Raw genomic sequence first — 22,984 nt, 5'->3', positions numbered from 1 at the left:
AGAGAGGGAGAAACCTGTACGACAACACAGTTTTAGTCTTTTACAGTTTGACATCTTGTCCCACCTAGAAACTATAGCCTCAAAAGCTCAGTTTACATCACACTGATTTAGCAGGTGTACTATAAAAAGGAAGATGACCAGCCATGAAACATTAATGCTGTTTGCTGGTAAGTCAACACCTCTGGCATATTGTCACAAAGCTCATTAGGAGCCTGAGAGGTGAATCAGGACAGGTATACTATAGAGCCTATACAGGTATACTTGAGACTTCTTCCATGGCTGTAAAAGAACTTTGCCAGGAGCTGAGAACAGCAGCACGTGGATGCTGTTTTTTTTTTACTCCAAGTAATGGAGCTGGTAGCACGGCAGATTATGAAACCAGATCCATTTGAAAACATGTTATTAAGCAGTGACTGGTTTATTGGCTGAGGTTGCAAAAAAAAAAAAAAAGCTATGATTAGAGATTGGGTGGGTCTACTTTGTTTCTATGGTGACGACACAACAGTAAAGCAAAAGTGGAAACAGAGCAAGTAAAGCAAATCACGCAGTTCAAACTTATTTCACTTCATAGGGATGCAAAAAAAAATAAAATAAAAAAAAGTAGTAATTATGTTACATGGCAATCGCCCCAAGTAAAGCCAGCAGAGACCTCTGGCTGCTCCGGTGAAAGCCAACCCTTCCACCCACCCGCAAATGTCAATCACAGACTGTCAAAGGACACACACACACAAAAACACACACACACACACACACACACACACACACACACACACACACACACACACACACACACACACACACACACACACACACACACACACACACACACACACACACACACACAATAACAGAAATGTCACTGTCATGTTGTACTTCAACAGGTAGGCTAAGTTAAATCTACCACTGTAAAGTTGTGTTCCGAGCTTTCTTTCTTTCTTTCCGTCTTTCTTTCCTTCTTACCGTCGGACGGATCCTCCGGTTGGACGGGTAAAGAGCGCCCAGCAGTTTGAGCGGCGTCGACCAGCAGGTTTAACCACAAACACACACTCAGTATGTCCTCTCGGGAATGAATAACCGAGTCGCTCTTGTCTTACAGCTCCATAATTCCCCCCCTTTTCGTATCAGTACGCGGAGGTAGCCTATTATACGTGTAACCAAGCTACTTCAACCTGAGTCCGCAGCACACACCGCACACAAACAGCACACATAGGTGAAACCGCACTCACGCTAAATCCTCATTTGAACGCTCCGCCCACTGAGTTACAACAGGCCCACGTCCGCTGGAGGAGCGTTTATTTACACCTTCCCTTATGAGAAATATATCTGTGAGGAAAAAAAACTGTGCACGTGTAAAAGCATAAGTAGCCTGTCGGTGACGGACTTGGATCAAAAAACGGCCCTGGCATTTGCAACACACCACCAGCCCTATTTTTTTGTCAATAACCTAGCTTGGAAACTCTGCCTTCCGAGTGAATCTTTCCACGCACTTTGCCGCTGTACAATCTTGAATATCTGTGGCTGCATGCATAAAATAACTCGTCAAAATGAACCAAAGGCAAATTATCAGTAGTGGCCTATAGGGGTTCAATAGGGGGGCGCGGCCCTTCTGGCATTTGCCCCAATTCCAGATGGCCAGATCCGTCACTGTAGCCTACGTAAAGTGCCATATGTTTAGGTTAAAACTTGACGAGGTTAACAGGCTGGCTTGTTTGGTCTCCTTAAAGCACCACTCCTCTGGATACAAACAGTAGCCTATCTTCCAGTTTCCCAAAAAAAAACTCTTTTGAATGTCAATTTCATAATCTTATTTCAGCACTATCAGCCTGGTCCTACTTATTTAAGGGCAGATTCAAAAACGAAGTCATCATATTGGTTACCTACTTTTATCAAGATACGATCAGAAGATAGGATCAGAGTATTCAGACTTGACATATATCTCAACAGTATACATGTCGCCACATGCTGGGCAAAACAGTGAGGTACGAGCTATATGTGACAAATTATAATTCTAATTTGTTTCTGTGTCTTATTTGATATAAGCATCTCTTATTCCCAGTCCACTGGATCTAGAAATTAAGACTCTCCTCCGATGATTATTTTGTCCATGCTGTTATTTAAGATGTAGGCTATATTTCCCTCATTATCATAATTTCCAGCATGAAATTATAGTTATGAAAAAGGCAGAACTTGTTTTTATGCCTGATTGAAGGCCTGATTGAAGGAAACATTTGGCTCAAGTCGTAATTTAAACAATGAGAGGCAATGTATCTAAAATACACAATTCCCAGGTAGGCTATTATTCTGCGGTGATTTCTACTAACTGAAAACCCTGGCCCTGATTCAAATGAAAGACACATTCATTTTTTGTTTACATGCTATAAAAATGGCCAGGTCTGCAGCGACATCTAGTGGGAGAGCAGATGAATTGCAGTTTTCCCACAGTTGTGTCTTCAGAGGAAGCGTTTATGAAGATGACCGTGATGGAAGACGTATTTAGATATTTAATGTCAGTAGCAATACCTCACTGTATCAATACTCCGTTACAAATAAAAGGCATTAGAAATATAAAAATACTAAAGTTATCAAAAATAAATCTAGTGGAGTAAAACGTACAATATTTCCCTCTGACATAGAGTAAAAGTATAAAGTTGCATAAACTGGAAATACTCAAGTACCTCAACATTGCACTTAGGTACAGAACTTAAGTAAATGTAGGCTACTGTGTTTACATTCAGCAATCTAAAAACTAGGTGGGAAATTGAAAAGCTGGTCCCAGTATGTTTTAGATTTAATATAGCCTATATAAAATCTAACTTTACTGGAGAATTGTATAGAGAAGGGTTTACACCTTTTAGATCTTAATCTTGGAAGATCAAATTTAGGCAACAGAAAATTAAGCCCTAATTGAACACTAAACAGCTAAAATAGTATATAAAAGTACATTTATTTTAGTGTTATAATAAATGAAATATATGTATTTATTTCTGTTTAAATATTTGTACACATACACACACGCACACACACACCTACATACATACACACATATTAAGAATAATGTAAAAATCTGAGGTGTGTACTGTACAGTCTGCATCCTATTCTCCCTCCATAATGGGATCATATTAACAGTGGGTTGATCCTGCCTTGCATGTAAGGCAGGATCAACCCACTGTTAATATATCTGTGTACATTCCCACGCAGAAGTTGTTGCCTATGTTGCCTGTGTGGGGCCTGACGGTGAGCGGCACCTCCTCCGCCCACTGCCGGCCAGAGAGAGTGCTGCTGTGGGCAGGACACACTGAAACTTCCAGTGTTCAGGACATTAGCTCATGTTTTATCGACCAGTCTAGGCAGATGAGCTAGCTACACTTCTAGTAAAGGATTTCTGCTATATTTATTATTATTATTTTATTATTTTTTTTTCTACATTGTTTTAAATCCCAATGGCTGAAGCCCGGCTGCGTGAAGAGGGGGAAGAGGGGGAAGGCGACGTCCGGAACAGAAGCCGGCCAACAGGTATGTTTGTTTGGGAATGTAACGGGCTGACATTGTCAGCCACAAAAACAGTTTCCTGAATCATCTAACGGCGACGTAGGTTTTAAAAAAATATATATGTTGACAGTTGTTGTCGAAACGGAGCATATGAGTAAGACTTTTGAGAGCGGAGGGACATATTTAATACGTTTTGTGATTTAGGCTACATTGAAGTGATTGTTTTAAAAGAACACAGGCCTACCGGGGTTGCACGTTTTCACCAATTCGGCCCAACTACTAATCACCTTTTTAGGCTACATGACAGCTAACAGTTTAACAAATGTAGGTGTATTTTTCCGAGCATTCAAGGCATATAGGCCATCGTTTTTCATTAATCTATGTTAATGAAAAATCAATTGGCAAACTCTTGAAACTTGTGTAATCCACCACAGTAAACATCAAGTCTGCATTCTTCACATTATTGTTGTGTGGTAATATATAATGCCAAGGAGTCTGCTTTTAAATGTCCATGCCCTGCACAAAATAATGGAAACTAAGAAGGTCTGGAACAGTTGGACAAATACATCAACAATGAATTACTGCAGCTGAAAGTCTGCATGATTTTGTAGATAAGATACTAACAAGCCCTTTAACTAGCCTACTCAATTACGTTTATGTTATCAGAGGCTGTTGAAACCTGACATACAGCTGTCTACGTTATCTTGTCAACCAGACAGATAGGCCTGTACGCTTTTTCTTTTGAATTTGAAATACTTTTGATTGATCTTCTGACACGGGTGCATATGCTGTATAGATCAACATATTTAAATATCTTTACCAGTATGTTAATAGCTGTGCTTTGATGCCTCACTCCTCCAGTTGCTATGAGACACAAACCTCTTATTCAGTATGAAGCAGTGCTGGTTGTCATGTTTAGGTCTCCTGGGTGGATTTAAAATAAAATGTTTAAATGTTAAGTTCAAATCATTTTTTTTATTTTTTATATTTAAGAATAAAAAATACTAAAGGGCAATTTGATTTAATCTGCTAAAATGATGCCCCTGTGCTCTCTGATAAGCCTCTAGCTTATCACGGAGATCTCTATGAAGTGAGCGTGTCATTAATACCAGCCTCTAATGGAGTTTTCAGTAAGTGGTATTTGTATGCAGGCTACAGAGGTGAAAAACCTGTCTGTCATCTTATTACAGTAACGTCACTTACGTTTCCACCCAGTGGTTATCTGAACTTTAGCCCACACACACCTCATAGTGACTTGTGTCACTTAAAGGGCACACACTCTCTTGTTCCTCTTAGTTCTGGCCTGCTTACAGATTTGTAGTGTCAGTATTCAGCTTTCATTTTCAGTCAGCTGCCTCACATACGAGCACTGAAACTGTCTCAAGGTCTTAATTAGAATTTCCCCTCTATGTCTTTGTTCTTTTGTTTTTGGTGTACATACATACACTTATTTCTCGAACCCCCGCCTGTGCCCTGCCCTGCCCAGCTTCCCCCCCCCTCCCACCCCAAACCACACCCTGACCCACAACAGCTGTCTGAATTTCAGACAGGCTGCTGCGTCACGAACAAGCCGTTCTTGTCTGTACTGTCCATGATGCATTTTTCTATCTTTTCAGAATAATGTTTTTTTAATACAACACATTATCATTGTCCCTCATCATTTTGGATCCACGTCAGGTACCATTTCAGGTAGTTAATCACTCGTCTGCATTGGCACCGTCTTCACTGGCCCACATTGTGTTAGTCACTCATGACACCAGCATCTGTCTTGTTTTTCAAGTGAGGGCAAATCTGTACAATCAATCAATCAATCAATTTTATTTGTCACATAAATACGAGGTACAATTCCAGTGAAATGTTATCCCATCAGCTCCTTTTTAACTTCATAGTTTTGAACAATCATCTGTTAACAACAAATGTGTTAATCCCTGGCCGAAATGTGACACACTATGACTTGTAGGTGAATCGGCAAACTTGCCCGTGCCTGATGGAAAAAGCCACTTTAGCCAGAGTTGGAGAGAGACTAAAGTCTTTATCTTTATCACTAGTATTCTGTTCTGGTGCTGGTGTCGTGTGACACTTAAAAGCCAGACTGTTTTTTCTTTCTTTCCCTTTTGTTGCCAGCCGTTTCACCAGCTGCTCTGTGACTGCTGCCGCGGTGCTGAGTAATGTCAGCATGTGTTCAAGTGAGAGTGCGGCTGTGAAGGGAATCCTTCCCTGCTGACCTCAGCAGCTCTCTCATGTGTTTGTAGTGTCTTTTCATGTGTCACTGGCCCACAAATGCCAAGGAATGTATGCTGATTAGAAATAGAATCTAAAACCTTTTATAAAGTTGTTGTCACGTCAAGAAATCTTGCAGGGTTTTCCATTTTTTTTTTTCCCCTCAAATTCTTTCAAGACTTCTAGCACGGTTTGCACAGTCAGGTGGTACCACAACTATTCTTTCTAATAATCCGCATGCTTTTTTTTTTTAGGGATGACAATGTCTGTTTGTTGGCTCACCCCTTTGATCCTGCCTGAAATTTCTCAACAACTTTTGGATGGATTGCCATGAAATTAGGTACAGAGGTTCCCTCAAGCTTTTTTAGCCTGGACTTAGTCCAGAGTGTTTCTGTGATCATAAATCATCTCTTAATACTTTGTAGTTTTTATTATTAGTCATGTATTTTTATACTTTTTACCTCTGCCAAGAAGATTATGTTTTCGGTTTTGTTTGTCAGCAGGATTACGGAAAAACTACAGGCCTGATTTTCACGAAACTTGGTGGAAGGGTGTAGAATGGGCCAAGGAAGAACCCCTTAAAAAAAAAAAAAAAAAAAAACGGATCACAACCACAAGGCGGAAACACAAAAGATGTTATACTTTCGTTAACATTGCCAGATAGGGCATGGCCTTGGCGGAGGTCTGCGCTCTCTGAGTGCCCTTCTGGTTTCCACTGTGTGGGAGCAACCTTCAGCATCTTGCTTGTACAGTTCTGGTGTGTGCAATTAGTCTCCATTGATTCACAGTTCTTATTTTGTATTCTTGAAGTATTTTTTCCCCCAGTTCTACTTATCTGCAAAGTAATGGGAGCTGTACTCACCAGGATGAAAGATGCTATATATGTAAAGTTTGATCTAATCAAATCAAAAGAACTTTATTTTTCCTGTGAGGGAACTTCGTTTGTGGTCACGCACATTCAGACACAACATACAACAGTACATAATCATACCCGAGAATAAATAAATACTTAAAAAAAAAAATACTACAAAACTAAAAACCCGGGCGCCTGGGTAGCTCACCTGGTAAAGCGTGAGCAATGTGACCTTTTACTTTGTGACAGTGCCGTGTTGTGTGACACAACCACCACTTCCTGAACGGCCGCATTCCGGTTCATCAGATTGGCCAAGTAAACAGAGGAGAGCTGAGATATCACAGGGCCCTCCCTCTCCTTTCTGTTGTCTGTGGGTGGGTGACGGGACGGCTGGCTTCAAGTTCTTCGTCCCGGTTAGACATTCACTCCATGGACTAGGAGGCAGAAAATATTCTTTTTATGCTGAAGATTTTTTTTTATTTATTTTTTTTAAATTCCTCACAAGTAGGGACAGCATTGCAACGAAAGCAACCTCACACTACATGCATAAGTGAAAGTAACCAGACAACCGTGCTATTATGTAATGTATATCAGACATATTTACAGGTAAGTAGTGATTTGTTGTGTCAAGTTAACGAGCTTAATACTTTGTCTGGCAGTTGTTAAAACACTTCTTTCTTGCGAAGTGAAAGGGCAGAAACTCTTCTCGTGTTGTGAAGTGTGCCTTGAGGCAGTAGCTCTGTTGCACTAACAGATTCACAGGTGTGACAGGTGGATTTGACTATCAACGAGGCCATGGTTTCAGGCTAGAGACATTAACAACAATGCTGACTTCAACTCCAGCCTTTGTTTTTTACTAAATATATCTATATTCTTAAGATGTCTACTCTCAAATATGAGGAACAAATGACCTTTTTATTAGAGAAGATTGTTTGCATTACTGATATTGCTCATTAGACTAGCTGTTAACTAATGGACTGTGATGGGAATGCTACTTTTTGCTTCTTTACCGCTGGTTGTTCTTTCACATGAAATTCATGTGTATTGTCATTTTGTACCAAGTGTATTGAAGCAGCATGTGGGAATGTACCAGTTGATTTCATTTTAGCCAGGGACCATAGTTAAATACTAAACAGAACAATAAAAATCTGTCATTTTAATACTGACCTTCCTTTTAACCAACAGAATGTTGACCATGCTGCCTCCATTTTTATGAAGACGTTCAGTGCAGTTACGTTCAGATATATTGCTAAATGTTTGATTGTTTTGTTGTTGTAGTCTGACAGTCATACATAGTACAGATCATTCTGTCTCTCTAGCTAATGTATTTTGTGTAATAGAAGACATTAAATGAAAATTAATAAAATGTAAAAATAAGGGAATGTATAGCATTGCTCATCATGGCTTCATGGTTTCGGTATCACCACTTCTTTGTAAAAGTCAATGTGTTACTTTAGACTAACTGGTTCATCAAGATAACTGCTAATCCTGCTGGTTAGGTTCTGGCTCTTGTATTTCTAGTTTATAAAGTCCAGCCTGCAAGTAGTAATTAAAATGAAACGAAACGATGGCTATGACTTAAAGTGAGACTACGTAACTTTTGAAAGATGAAATGACACGTCGTTCCTCTTACAAATGAGAAATCCAATGCACCCGTGCTCAAATCCCCACCATTGCTACAGCCTTACTTGACTGGTATTTCATGATGGTAATAATCTTAGCAAACTATAAAGAAATAGTGTTGTGTAACTGACATTACTGATTAAGTTTGCTGACTTTGTGTCTTCTGTACTACTGTCACACTATGTTTCAGCATTCAGAATCGTAGTGGTTTCTCGTGGCCACAGTGTTACATCCACTCGCTTTAAAGTTCTGACTCTCAGCTTTGATACGTCAGGTATTTAATTCACTGGATTAAACCGAAATAGACATTCCCAGCTGGTTATTCTATCCCCTAAAAGTTTCTCAATTAGATTTTCTGTCAGATTTACTATATCACAATATTTATCCGTATCACACATACTGTGATATAAGATTCTATCCACTGCAGAAGGGTCATACTACTTTATGACAATAATGTTGAGAAGTGCCAGGATGTTATCTTTGTTGCTACACATCATTTTAAAAACCTGCACCTCTGTTTTCCTTTACAGATCATCCTGAAAGAAACAAGCCAGACCTTTTACATTTAAGGTATGTAATTCTTCCTTCTAAGGTTTCTTTTTTTCTTTTTCTTTTTTTTGCATCACTGTCAGAAGTTGTGGATTCACGAACAGTTTCACCAAACTGTTTTCTGTTGCTGGGAGCTGGGCACTATCCCTTTAACAGTCAGATCTGCTGATGCTGGTGAGGTTGTGAATGGACCAAAACAATGCACTGATCTATCATCAGTGGCTAGCAGAAGGTCCACATGGGGACAAACATATGATGCTGATTCTTTTAGTTGTTGTTAACAGACATTAAGGTATTAAGTATATTCTCCTTACTGACACTTGTAGACCTCCATAGGGATCTGGGAACCTATTTAAAAGAGGAAGTGATCACACAGGAAGTGTTCTGGAAGTGATCCTGGTGTTTACAGCTCAGCTAAACAATTAAATGAACCATGTAGTATCGAGGCGAGGGCGAGCATTATTGGTCTTTTCCCCAGGTAGTATACATCAGAGGTTCTCAATCGTTTTTCACCCAAGGACCCATACAAGAATAACAATTAATAATAATTTGACATAACCCTTTTTTATACTTCTGTAGTCTTAGTTATGTTATGTGAAAGAACTCCGGAGAAATGTATTAGATAAGATATTAGATATGTACTAAACATATGTATTAAACAGATTCTGAGAGTTATAGATTTGTTAGATTAAAAAGTAAACTGTGAACTATTTAAAATATTTTTTCAAAAAATTATAGAAGAAAGAAACTATTATTTGTCACATACAATTGTACAATGTAGTGAAATAGGGTTCAGTGTCTTACTCAGGGACACTTTGACATGTGGCCGGAGGATGGGATCGAACCGCCAATGTTGTGGTTGAGGGCTGACCCACTCTAGCCTAACCCTAACCCTAACCCTACCTCTGAGCCACAGGGGGTCCCTGGACCCCACTTTGAGAATCACTGGTTTACATCACCCTCTTGCAGTCGGTCCTTGATGAGTAGGATTTGTGTTGAGGATGCGCCTGCATCCACTTTGGGAGAGATGTAATTTAAGGATTAGTAAATAATCTTTTCCCATTGAGAGGTAAACAGCCAGAGGATATGAAACCGAGTCAGACATGTTGGGCTCGTGTAGAAGTGTAGCCATAGTGTTTGCCTGGAGGTGGTATCTTTCACTGTGGACCATGTTTTTGTTTTAAGTTAAGTGGATTTCAATGGCGCACAATGAACAGCATTTGCAGTATTGTTATTCTTCTCTTATGTGACGTTGAAATTTGTCACATTTTACAATATTGGAAGTATGTTTTGTGATATAAACCTTCTTTAACCTAAAATATGTTAGCCTTGAATAAGCCGTTCTTTGTTAAATAGTTAAACAGAAGTGAAACTTTTTAAAGGAGAAACCCGGCGCAAAATGAACCTAAGGGTTAATAACACGTGTACTGAGTTGACCGTTCTCTGGGATATGTTTTCATGTTAATCGAATGTGACCAGTTTTAGCACAAACCGCTAGTTGCAAAGCTAGTTGTCGGGGCATGGATAAAGTAAAAAGAAATCGCTATTTCTATACCACTAACAAGGCTCAAAATAGCACCACACATCCACGGTAGCATAATGAGGGTCCCTACATGTAAACCAAAGCATTGAGAACTTTGTAAGTGTACAGACAGTTTATAAAGACAGTACCATTCACATATACAGGCAGGCGCCATCTTGGGAAAACAGTCACGACCAGCCGAACGACGAATGCCGTGCTTGAGCTATGTTACTGGTTACACAGCTTTCGTTGGCAGCTTTATACATTAAGCAATCATGTATATTGTTCATTTGTTTGCACCCTTAAAATGTTTAATCTATTCATTTGTTGTGGGTTTTTTTTTTACTGCTTTTTTCTTTCTAACTCCATCTGCTTTTCTTCACATGTGCCACTTCTACTGTATGTTTACATGTCAGTGAGCAATGATTTTTCCCTTTTGCAGTCATACTCCAACTAAAATGGGCTATTTAGTGTACCTTACTGTATTATATATCATGCAAATGTAGACATTTTAAAATTTCAATTATAAAGGCATTTTTCTAATAATTTACCAGTTAACTTTATTTTCCTTTTTTATTCTATTATTTTACCCACCTCTGTACAGCTCTTAGCTTTTTTTAATCATCCTATGTATTATTATTTTCCTCTGTCTAGTTTTTATTTAAGAGTTAGATGTTACTTTTAACCCTTTATCCCCGGGGCGAGTAAAGACATTTTTAACAATTGAGTCACCACAAAGGTATGAACCCGCACTCGTCTGTGTGGCCCCACACCTGATAAACGGGCTTTCTGTTCTGCTCTCTTTTCAGCCAAGGGCCTCTGTCTTCTATACGAGCTGCTATCAAACGAAGTAAGTCTACCACAACTCAGCTTCAGTGACATTTTGAGATCACTTAAAGGGTAATTCCTTGACTGTTAGTTAGTTAGTTAGTTAGTTAGTTAGTTAGTTAGTTAGTTAATTAGTAGTCTATATCCACGACGTGTCACTTCCGGGATTGCTCCATTGCCGCTGAAAATTCCACCAGATTTCACTCTTTTCAGCCGGACGGCTGTTTCCTTCGCTTTCTTTGTGTTTTAATTTTAAACTCCGGTGGATTTATGAGGACTATGGTTAACTGCTCCTTAGATCTCTGCAGTGTAAATTGGGACAGCTAGCTAGACTATCTGTCCAATCTGAGTTTTCTGTTGCACGACTAAAACAACCTTTGAACGTACACGTTCCACCAAAACAACTTCCTTCCCGAGGCTATTTTTCAGCGGCACCGTGGCTCTGCCCGGTGCTTAGCGCTGTCCATGACGATTGTGATTGGTTTACAGAAATGCCAATAAACCAGAGCACGTTTTTCTCCAATCCCGGGAAGCTGTGAGGACTAGCCAGACCCTCCTCTGCAGCGCTGTGGAGGAAGGTCTGGCAATGTGAGACTAGTTTGTTAGTAACTTTATTTTAGGATGAACACAATTTTCCCCCCAGAGAAGTGACAATATATATAAATATAAGAATTGTAAATATATACTGTAAATATAAAAAAAATGTCTGTAAAATATGATTATTTTTAGATGTAAAAATGTGTCAAAGCAAGGAAATCTGACACATAATTAATATGATCTTTCTTCCTTCAGCAAGAACAAACTCTCAGAGTGACCACACCAGAGAAAGAAGGTAATGCAAACAAAAATCCAGAGTATAGAACTTTATAGTTGATGTTTATTTCTGGACAGGATATTTTGCTTCTCATTTATGGGGGATTGAAATAGGCGACTGTAGGTATCTAATCTGTTGCATCTTGCTTTAAATATAACCCTAAAAAGGGCACTGTGCTTTACTAGCTTGGCTAACAAATATCTAAAGTTATCTGTGAGAAATAAATCAAATGCATTTGGATGTGTATTTTGGTGTTCTGAATTAGTACATAAATAGATATGTGTTGATTGTATTTCAGGCGACCAGAGATTACCATCGTCTCAGCAGAACCTCTGGACAGAAGGAACTGGTTGTCAGGAACCTCTTTCCCTCGTCCTCCTCAGTCGGGCTGGTCTGCAGGCATCCAGGCTGTTTCCCAGGTAGACCTCATCTGATTGGCAGTGTTTTTTCCACCAGTGATCAATGCTTGGTTCTTCTGATGGGCCAGTATCTAGATTAGGTGTTTTATGGCTAATGGTTCTGTGCTGTCCAAGAATTAAAAAAAAACACTAAATACAAACTGAGCGCAAAAATGCAAGTACAAGTCATGAGTTCTAGGAGCTACAGTATAGCTAGAATTTCAAAGTTCATCTCTCAGAACATTTTGAGCAAACACCAAAATGTAAATTTTGTATTTTTTTTCCCAATATGAGGGTCTAAATAATGTTTCAAGGCCTTTCCCCATGCTGCCAGGAATAAAGTTCTGGTGGAGATATTTGTTTGCCATAAGTAGTAGAATTTAAATATTTTAGGTCCTAAAAAATACACACCGTGTGTATGTTTTTAATTGTAGGATGTAAACTGCCTTCATTTGATAAAACCTTAAAATGCTGAGGTGCAAAAGGTTTGAGGACATAACCTCAAAATGATCCTAACGCACTCAACACGTTCTATAAGCAGAAATACTGCAAAAATAACGTGCGTGTGTGTGAACACCTCTCTTTTCCATGACTTAGCCCCCACCATCCTATGATCAGGTGATTCAAGAGAAGACCCAAGAAGAGCACATTGTCAAGCCCACTGCAGCCCCCCGCCGGGCCACCTGCACCACAACTAGTGCCACGCAGACCGACCCTGTTCGGAACGACACCTCCACCCCTGTCCCACAGTGCAGTGCTGCTCCACAGTCAGCAGTGAAAAGACCTGCAGGTGAGGCATGCGACAATCATCGGTGATGTGTACCAAACTGCCAGTTTTAAGTTCCAGTCTATTTCTACTTAGTCTAAATGCACAACGTTCCGCTTCTGGGATTTTACTCATTTAGGCCGGATATCCGTTGCCTTGGGCTTCCTTTGTGTTGGCATTTTAAACTCCGGCCGATTTATGAGGACTATGGTTAACCTTTTCTCAGATCTCTGCAGGGTAAATCCAGACAGCTAGCTAGACTATCTGTCCAATCTGAGTTTTCTGTTGCACGACTAAAACAACCATTTGAACGTACACGTTCCACCAAAACAAGTTCCTTCCTGAGGCTATTTTGCAGAGGCGCCGTTGCTCTGTACGGCGCTTAGCACCGTCCAAGACGATTGTGATGGGTTTAAAGACATGCCAATAAACCAGAGCATGTTTTTCTCCCATCCCGGAATGCTGTGTGGACTAGCCAGACCTTCCTCTGCAGCCCGGTGGAGGAAGGTCTGGCAATGAGAGACTCATTTCTACTCTATACATGATGACTCTTTCATGATGTTTACATTTCCTTCCAGGTAAAAAGCCACAAAAACCACCAAGGCCATCACTGCCGAAACCAGTGGACAGAGAACCAGTCGCTAAAGCTGTTGCACCCGCTGACGAGAAGGTTGGAACAAAAACTGCAGGATCCACAAACACTGAGGACCAAAGTGACCCCAAGCCAGATGTAAAGCAAACCAACCGAGCGGATTCCCCTCCCACCTGCAGCAGATCTGTCACTGTGCACTGGGATATTCCTACACAACGTCTCACTGCCACTGCTGAAACCACTCGCTCTTCCCCAGACTCGGAACACGGTCAGCGCCCCGTTCCGCTTCCTCGTACAAAATCCCGAAAGCAGACGATCGCAGAAGAGGTCAAAGTTCAGACTTTGGTCAAGCTCAGTGAAGATTGTGACAGCATTTGCTCTGATCCAGAAGTGTTCTCCTCGAATGAGTATTTAAAGGAGTTATTGGAGGTCTTTAGTGCAGATAACGAGTGTGAGAACGGCGACATCGTTGACCATTCAGACAAGGCCTTACAAGGTGAGGATGCTGGTGACGAGATGAACCCCAACCACAGTCAACGCAATATCCTGGCCCGGATCCAGGCCTTTGAGACCCAGACTAACACCGAGGAGGGAAACGCGGTTGAACCAGCCAAACCAAAACCTCTAATTAGGAAGGCGTCCATCAAACCCCCAGTTGCTGCGAAACCTTCTGTAGCTCTTAGACCTCAGTTAAACCACAGTGTAGATGATGACTATCAAAACGTATCAACCACAAACGTCCCACCAAGCCCTACAACGGCCCCCAGACCTCAGCCCCCGAAGAAACCCGCTGAGCTATCTGTACAAGAGGAACTGAAGACGTTACTCAACAAGACGGCCATCCTGAACAGACCACGTCCTTCTGTATTGACCAGACCCAACAGCGTCTTTGAAGAGGACGCTCCACCAGTTCCCCCTACACCTCCAGGGAAGACTTTTAAGGAACCTCTGAAACCCAACCTTAATATAAACAACCACAACTCAGTCTCCGTGTTCACAAACAATGAGCATGCAGAGAGTCCATTCAGTGAGTAGCATTTTTTATAAGTTGTATATTGTGTAAGACGAAATACTTCACCATAGGAATGCACACTACTGAATCATTTCATTCAATTGGATATTAACCTATTGATTAATGTAACATTTTTCCTGTAGCTGCAAAACAATTCACACGTGCAAATTGTATCCGTGCGCACAAAATGTTCACAAGCTCGAAACACTATTAACCCTTATTTGATTCCATAACATTAGATCTTCTCACCTCTTTGCAAGAATGTGAAAAAGCGCATTTCAAACTATTCCTTTTTAATGCCTGATCGATTCAACAAAATGATCAAATCATTTTAAATCGCTTGATGTATCGATCAAATGACGGACTAAAATGTTTTTGTCTGTGTTAACATTGTACGGCTCCTGTGCATCCACACATAAATACACAGCTATACAGTTAAGTGTGTGTCTTTGTTCAGGTCACATCCCGAGCAAGCCTCAGCATAACGTGGACAGCAATGGAGACCTTGTCGCCTGTAGAATAACACGGAGACCAACCACCATCAGGGTCCCCAGCAAAACTGGTTCATGTGAGTGCCTCTCATGTGCAGTAAATTATGTGATTGTATGAAAAAATTTGATAACTGTTAAATTTGATGTGTGCATTTTGGTATTGCCATGGATACAGTGCTTTTTTATGCTATCAAAACACTGTATTTAGTAGTTTGTTGATATGTTACATACTATTTGTTTCTATTTTTAAAACAAATGGAGCACAATTTTTCAGTATGATTTTGTAAAGACAGTTCTCTTCTCAGTGTCAGATCCTTTTCAAGACAGTCCCCCTCCGCTCCCAGCTCAGAAACCCATAGGCTCCCTAAACACCTCGGTGAAGCCCAGACAGACGCCCCCCCTCTCCCGCCAGGTAAGATTTGCATCCCACTGAGCAATCAGAAACCTACTGTATAAACTCAGCAAGCGCTACCTCTAAGCATCTCAGAAGAGTGCAAGGTTTCCACAAAATGGTTATTCTTGTCACACAACAAATTGTCTAATTAAAAGGTTTTGTATTATTATTATTATTATTATTATTATTATTATTATTATTATTATTATTATTATTATTATTATTGGTATATCTATTCATAAACTTTGACATGGTGCATTTTGAGCCCATAAAGTCTTTCTCAATCAGGTTCATTTAGTCTGTCTGCTGTGTAGCTTACCTGCCTCACAAACAAAGAAACTATTGTAGTCCCTCAAACACATCGCCTGCTTTTGAGATGGAGCTGGCTTTGGCTGAATGCTACGTACAGTATGTGTTGTAGCCCGGTTTCTATGGTTTCCATTGCTGTAGGCTGTGAGTTTGTTTTTAGTGGAAATAAAAATGCACGATTGGATTCTTCTGCAGGACTCTTTCCAGTTTGGGCCAGAGCCATCACTACCACCTCGGTGAGTAAAGGGAAAGAATTCTAGCAGTAGAATTTTAAATATAAAACAATGTCACGTGTTTGCAAAGATGCTACTCAACTTGACGATGGTGTTGAACTTCAGGAGACAGATGTCCCTTCCACCTCGCCCACCGTCAGGCAAAATAAGCCCAAGAAGACCTCCCCCACCTAGCATTCATGGCACGGGTCGATCCCATTCAGTATCGTTGGAAGCTTCACCTAAACCCCAGGCACAGAAGCCCCACAGGAAAGGACCAGTCTTACCTCCAAGGCCCAACCCAGGCCACCGTCTTTACAACCAGTATACGGTGAGAGAGATCCCACTGAACAACTTCGTAATAGTGTTTCAAATACCACTTGATAAACATCTTGTTTAATTTTTTGCTTTCTTTCAACAGCTTCAAATTCCTCACGGGATTGCTTCCTCTAACTACAATGGGAGTAATACAGGAGAACTGTCATTTCAGGTGTCTAAACTACTATAACTGGCTTACAAATTGCCTTTCAAATACAAGTGCAATCCCTCTGAAATGGCTGGATGATCCATAGGGTTGATTTAGTAACATTGAATACCTTTCTGGCCTTTTTCAATAGAAAAATGAAGTGCTTCTGCTGCTAGAGGAGATTGACAACAATACGTTTGAGTGTCAAGTTGGAGAAGCCAGAGGCAGAGTCCACAAGTCTCGCATGATGGTCATCAATCCTCTTTCCTCCGTCTCACACATGTCCAAGGCACAGGTAACTAGTTCTCCATTTATGAATAAATACATGTCACTGATACATGAGACTATCTTGCCCAGTAGGCTATGATACATTAACCCTAAGTGTCTTTGTTCTGTTATTATAGGGTGCCAGTCCAGCTGGTGGAGCTAGTTCTGAGCTTAAGGTGCAGGCTATACATGACTTCAATCCAGGTGACACATCATTGTTTTTTTTTTTTTTTTAAACCAAACAGCTGCTAATACTTACTGAGATTAGACAATAACACTAAAATGAGATAATATATGGAAAAAATGGTGTGATAATTTGGAAAATACTCTTATTCGAGTAACATGAGAAGATTGATACAACTCTCATGTCAATGTATAATGTATTTATGGTCGGAGCTAGAGTCTTGCCCGGGAGACAAGTAGCTTATCTTAGCATAATTAAACCAATTGTATCTAGCTTTTTAGGTGTGCTAATTAGTTAGCTTTTAAGGTTTGGGAAGGAGTATGTTTAAACTTTGGAGAGAGCCAGGCTAGCTTTGTCTCGGTGCCTTATGCTGGAGCTAGGAGGAGATTAGCTTAATTTAGCAGAAAGACCAAAAGCAGTTGTGCAAAGAAAAACACTTTTAAAGCTCACTAATTAACCTGTAGTATGATTATCTCATGTGTTTATTAATACACAAACAGAAACTTAAGGAGAAAGATTTGTGATGCAATTTAGAGAGAGCCAGGCTAGCTGTTTCTCCCTGCTTCCCGTCTCTATGCTAGGCTAGGCTACCCGCCTCCTGACTCCAGATCGGGTCATGCCTATGTTCCCAGGGTCCCATGTCTCTTGATATAAACTAACATTGTAAGAGTTTGGTAAAAGCTAGCTTTGCAGTTCAAATTGCTAAAGAACAAAGTGATATTGACGTTTCAATTGCAGTTTGAATTGTTAAAGCTACATTGTGTAAGAATTTCTCCCATCTAGCGGTGAAATTGTATATGACAACCAACTGAATATTACTTTCTAGCCCTTCCTCCTACGGTGGCCGAACCCGAAATTAGCTCTGTCCATCGTTTACACGCAGCTCTTCTAGCCACTCCAATATTAACTTTGGTCGTGTTGCTTTGCCTGTCGTGTTGTCGTTTTAATTCTCTTTTTCGCTTCCCTGGCGAGTAATCTCCCCCTTCGTCACGGGCCAATGTGTAAGAGGGCGAAATGCGGAGGTATGTCCCTCTTTGGCTAATGTATTTTAAAGATGGAGGCACTACATGGCTGCCGTCATTCGAGCGAGTCGCTCCTATGTATTCTGAATGATTCTTGTGCGCTTGTTGGGTTGCAGCCTTGGAGCACAGTAAGCGGCGCTCTAGTGTGACTTTATTTTACGTTGAAAAAGCCCTGTAAAACTGCAAACCACCACTGAATCAAAATAAAACTTTCCTCTTAATTGTGAAATAAGCATATGACCCGTATCAACTTCACCCATCAAAGAATCGGAATCGAGAATCGATAAGAACCGGAATCGAAAGGAAGAATCGCAACTGGAATCAGAATTGTTAAAATCCAAACGATGCCCAACCCTACTTACGAGAATACTTTGATTAGTTGGTGGAAGTAATTGCACATGAATGAGTACATATTTGTGAGGGTTTTTTGCTAAGAATAAACTAAACAAATTACACAATGTAGGTTTAAGGTCCGTTAAAACTGCATTTGAAGTAAGATATCAATGTCTAAAGTCAAGTAAACGGTCTTTCCCACATATTTGAGGGCGTAGGTTTCAAGGAGTATAACATCAGCTGGCTATAAGCTGTAGGTGTGTGACTTCAACATATTGACCCAGGGAAACATGCATTTAACATTTGACTCGGAATTGCTGAGAACATAAATACCCTTTGAAAGGTCTGCTCAATGTGTCCTATTAAGAGGATATTGGGCCGGGGAACATAGGACTCTGGGAACATAATTACCCTCCCCTCCAGATCCATAATGCACAGATTGGCAAAAAAAAGCTAATCATTCTTTTCCCAAAATACCAAATAATTTTCTGCAAACACACAGCGGGTCCAGGAGAGCTGGCTCTGCGAGCAGGAGATGTTGTGACCATGGTGGAGCAGTTGGACAGCGAGTGGTACACAGGCACTTGTAGGGGATCTACTGGTTTCTTTCCCATCAGTTATGTCAAAGTCCTGGTGAGTTTCAACCATTGAAATCCATTCTTGCAATGCATTGCTTACCCCTTTTGATGACGTTTTAATATGGTTAATGATTCCCTGATTTAAAGGATTTTGATTGTCATTTCTCCAATTAGTCAAATTCACCCAAACCCGTCCCTGAACGGAAAGCGAGGCCACCCCCTGCAACAGCTAGGTACTGTTTTTACGTCACTAACTTTTTGCCTTTACAAACTACCCTGATGAACTAACTTGAAGTCTGAAATGTTGTTTCCTCCTTTTTTAAAGTGGTCCGAGATGTGTAGCGAGGTTCGACTTTGAGGCGGAGAACAGCGACGAGCTGTCGTTCTCTGAGGGGGATGTGATCCAGCTCAAGGCGTTAGTTGGACAGGACTGGGCTCGGGGACAGCTCGGCGCCTCGACTGGTATCTTCCCTCTTAACTTTGTAGATGTCATTGAAGATCTGCCTTCACCCCCAAGTCAGCAGAAAAGACGGTCCATCAGCGTACCAATGCCTGGTAAGCACCAAGACTAAATTCATTCAGTCTTTTTCACTGTGTTGATTTGGCCACCAAGAGTTAGTTTAAATGATATTATCTATCTATCTATCTATCTATCTATCTATCTATCTATCTATCTATCTATCTATCTATCTATCTATCTATCTATCTATCTATCTATCTATCTATCTATCAATCTGTGTCTTAAAATGGGAATGTGAACGGCCTTTTGCTTTCTGTTGGCTTGCATTTCCCTCTCTGGCATGTCAGGAATTCAGGCTTGTGTTTCTATTTCATTAAATGCCTGTTTACAAAAGGTCTCAGCATACTCATGCAAGTTAACCCATTCAGTTAGCTGTTGAATTATAATTTCTGCAGGTGTTTGAGGACTGTCCTTTTTCTATTTTTTTATTATTATTATTATTAAGTACTCATAAACTAAATGCAACATACTAAACTTCAACTATAATAACTGTGGCAGAACTTTGTCTCTATTTTCCCTATAGTTAGTACCACATTATATGGTTATTTCCAGGAGCCCTCCTAGAAAATGACTAGGAAAGAACATTACAGTTTTATTTGCCTGTGTGAAAAGCTGTTTGAATTAGGGCCTTTTGAATTACTTTCTGGTAGAGAAATACTGAATCTTATAAATACTGGATTTGTAGATTAATTAGGTTGGCCTACAAGTCCCCACAATTAAATATATACACCTATACAGTATTACATACTCTAAATATATAAAGTAATACACTATAAAATGTAAACTCCCCACCAGGTCACAAAACCACAGAAGAAAATGCAGGAGGCACTGCATTATTTCAGTAATACATCAGCAACTTCCTCAAACTGTGCCCACACATTTTTATTTTCTTCTCTGATTGGATGGCATATTCATTTTATTTTGAGTCACCTGTATGGCATTTCTCTCACAGGCATGGTTACTTCTCCGAGTACACACCCTGAAGTTGCCAAACCTGCTCCGGTAAACAATATTTATATAAATGGAAACCTCAATAAGGATGATGTTGGTTTAGCAACACACCCAACATGTTTTGAGAAAAAAAAAAATAATAATCTGAGATGAAGGTTTGTTCCAGCCCAATATTGTACATCTTCTCTTGTTCTGCTCACTCTGTAGGTGTCGCAGTCCGGTGTGGAGTGGGTGGTGGCTCAGTACGACTATGCGGGGAATTCAGACGACGACCTGTCGTTTCAACGGGGCGACTGTATCCTGATCAGCCAGCATTTGGACGCCGAGTGGAGCTGCGGCCAGCTCAACGGCAGAGAGGGCATGTTCCCCAGGGCGTTTGTTGAGAGCACCAAGGGTATGAAGTTCTCACGGCATCGGTTTGTTGTTGATGTGACCAAACGACTGCCCTTCACTTCATTCTTTATCTCTTCTGAACTGTCTGCCATCATTGAACTCGTCATTATGGAGTCAATAATGAGAAATATTTAGAACGAGCATCAGTAAGACGGTCTTATAGGGACAAAAGGTGTGAAATTACTCATTACAAATGCGATGGTAAATTACTTTGTGACACATTCTTCAAATATTTTAATGCAAAAAAGGTCCCCACATTAAAGTTGTACTGTAGCACTGTCACTAGCATTTCGGCTGCAACCAATTTGTTTTTTTGTTATGATCTATTAATCTGCCAATTAATTGTTTGGTCTATAAAAGAGCCTCTCACAATTTTACTACCAGTAAAGCCGAAGGTGACTCAAGTTAGTTGTTTGGCCTGACCAAGATAGTCAGTGTTTATTTCATAGGTCGCGGAAAAGCACCAAACATCCACTATTACGTGTATGGTATTTAACGATTTTCTGTCCATTGACTTATGGATTAATCTGCCATGGGCACAAATGGGGCGTTCGTTAACCCACTATATGTCTTCAACAGGCCAGCTGTCGTGTGATAGGCTGCCGATTCGGGCTGCTGCTCCTGTTAGAGGCAGGGCTCTGTACAACTTCACTTCAGACTGCGAGGAGGAGCTCTCTCTACAGGTATAGGGATTTGTTTTTAAAATGAATAAATGGCAAAAATTCAGAGATCAATATTACCTATAGAAAGCACTGCTATTCGGATAACCTCTCATCCCCTCTTCTTTCTCAGGTCGGGGATATTATAACCGATCTGGAGTCTGTTGATGATGAATGGTTCCTTGGTGACTTGAGAGGGAAACGGGCCATGGTCCCTAAAAACTATGTGAAAGTACTGCAATAATGCCATGTGGCTTTCAGTACAACAACAAAAAAAGTTGGATCACCAGAACTAAAATGAGGTTTTCAGCAGTTAACTGGACTGCACTACTTTTTCAACTCAAAGTAGTAAAAATGTATCTGGTTTTGTAATTTAAAAATGTTTACCAAATGTATGAAGATTATAAATAAATGAGTGATGCTGGATATTCATTTAAATGCCAATATTGTTTTGGATTCTTCAGCAACTGTGTATTTGCGCCACCTAGTGGTTTATCATTTCCCTCCCGTAATAGTTTGCCAGTTCACTGAAGTTATAGTATCTCCATTACACTACACACAAATTAATCTCTGAAGACTTTCCTGTATTTCCTTTCAAATAAAGATCAGGGGAGGGGAATAAACATTGCTATCAGATTAGGATTACTAACTCCGAAGACCTATCGAGTATTGCATGGCTTCAAACATTACTTATTTTTGCAGAAAGATAATTACATCCTGGAAGCACCCCCTGGATTGGTCAAATGTAAACTTATAAAAAGGAAAAATGTATGCTTATACTCCCAAATCACTAAATACAGAATTGGCATAGACTGTACATATGCTGGCCTGATATGGGTGCACAAAATATTAAAATACAGGTCAAATACAATTTGGGAGACTAGTTTCAAATTAAATAAGCTTTAGTGTATTTTCAGGGTATTTGATTTCAGTGCTTGTACAGATTCCCATCGTTTCTACCTCCTGTACATGTGCACAAAACGTACTTAGTTCTATTACGGTATATACACAGAAATCCTGGAGGTAAATTCAATACCTTCATTTTTTAAAACCAACACGCCATTGTTAAGGGCAGTGTTACACGCCAATGTGATGTCGATCTCGCTGGCGCGCCAGGATTTTGAGTGCGAGAGCAGAGGACACCACTTTCAGCAGCGCATGACAAAGCAGAAACTGGGAGCATGGATGAGGTCCAACAACTCTTATATACCGTCTATGGGACAACCACATGCCAGGACTGAGTGACTGCAAGTCTCTTGGAAACTCACTGGGTTAGGAGTTCTTTTATGGTGAATGAAAGGCTTGATCGGACAAAGTAGGTCATCAAATCAAAGCATTGTCAGGCTAAGATGCTATTCCCCGATGCAGGATATGATATATCACACAAACTTTACAAGATCAACTTAAATACAGAAAACAAATGACAACTCAGTTTGCCAAAAAATAAAATTAATACCTCGTAAAATGGAGAGTAATACCTTTTAATGGCCTTAACTTTTACTAATTTGATTTCCTACCTTTTAATACTTTTACACCCTG

The 22,984-nt window shown here is 40.3% G+C and overlaps 2 protein-coding genes across 4 annotated transcripts in view; one reads left to right on the top strand and one right to left on the bottom strand.

Moving 5' to 3' along the window:
• fhip1aa (FHF complex subunit HOOK interacting protein 1Aa) overlaps positions 1 to 1,252 on the bottom strand; it is a 29,797-nt gene extending 28,545 nt beyond the window's left edge. Inside the window, exon 1 of the mRNA XM_039814898.1 lies at positions 961 to 1,252. The gene's annotated coding sequence lies outside the window, so the exon portion shown is untranslated. The remainder of the gene's footprint in view (positions 1 to 960) is intronic.
• Positions 1,253 to 3,221: 1,969 nt separating this feature from the next.
• sh3d19 (SH3 domain containing 19) lies at positions 3,222 to 21,889 on the top strand. 3 transcript variants are annotated; one of them, XM_039814872.1, is made up of 22 exons: positions 3,455 to 3,513; positions 5,964 to 6,049; positions 8,716 to 8,755; positions 11,066 to 11,106; positions 11,877 to 11,916; positions 12,197 to 12,317; positions 12,894 to 13,086; positions 13,641 to 14,681; positions 15,124 to 15,234; positions 15,463 to 15,569; positions 16,056 to 16,096; positions 16,199 to 16,403; positions 16,494 to 16,562; positions 16,690 to 16,833; positions 16,943 to 17,009; positions 18,847 to 18,977; positions 19,097 to 19,155; positions 19,248 to 19,477; positions 20,395 to 20,444; positions 20,601 to 20,787; positions 21,366 to 21,469; positions 21,579 to 21,889. In XM_039814872.1, exons 2-22 carry the CDS (start codon positions 6,040 to 6,042, stop codon positions 21,687 to 21,689), a joined length of 3,102 nt encoding a protein of 1,033 aa, XP_039670806.1. In that variant the 5' UTR covers positions 3,455 to 3,513; positions 5,964 to 6,039; the 3' UTR covers positions 21,690 to 21,889. The 3 variants fall into 3 exon arrangements, with proteins under 3 accessions (XP_039670796.1, XP_039670788.1, XP_039670806.1); XM_039814862.1 differs by lacking the exon at positions 5,964 to 6,049 and having other exon boundaries at positions 3,222 to 3,513; positions 12,915 to 13,086; XM_039814854.1 differs by lacking the exon at positions 5,964 to 6,049 and having other exon boundaries at positions 3,223 to 3,513.
• Positions 21,890 to 22,984: the final 1,095 nt, after the last annotated feature.

This window comes from Perca fluviatilis, chromosome 1 (genome assembly GCF_010015445.1).
Source record: "Perca fluviatilis chromosome 1, GENO_Pfluv_1.0, whole genome shotgun sequence".
Lineage (NCBI taxonomy): Eukaryota > Metazoa > Chordata > Actinopteri > Perciformes > Percidae > Perca > Perca fluviatilis.
The sequence above is the reverse complement of the archived record's forward strand: the minus strand, read 5'-3'. Positions and strand labels throughout refer to the sequence as shown.

Bases quoted from the DNA above. Each gene is read 5' to 3' on its own strand.
- sh3d19 (XM_039814854.1), top strand. From the start codon at position 3,441: ATGGCTGAAGCCCGGCTGCGTGAAGAGGGGGAAGAGGGGGAAGGCGAC. The intron at 14,682-15,123 runs GTGAGTAGCATT...GTCTTTGTTCAG, and splicing joins GCATGCAGAGAGTCCATTCA to GTCACATCCCGAGCAAGCCT. The intron at 16,834-16,942 runs GTAACTAGTTCT...CTGTTATTATAG, and splicing joins CACACATGTCCAAGGCACAG to GGTGCCAGTCCAGCTGGTGG.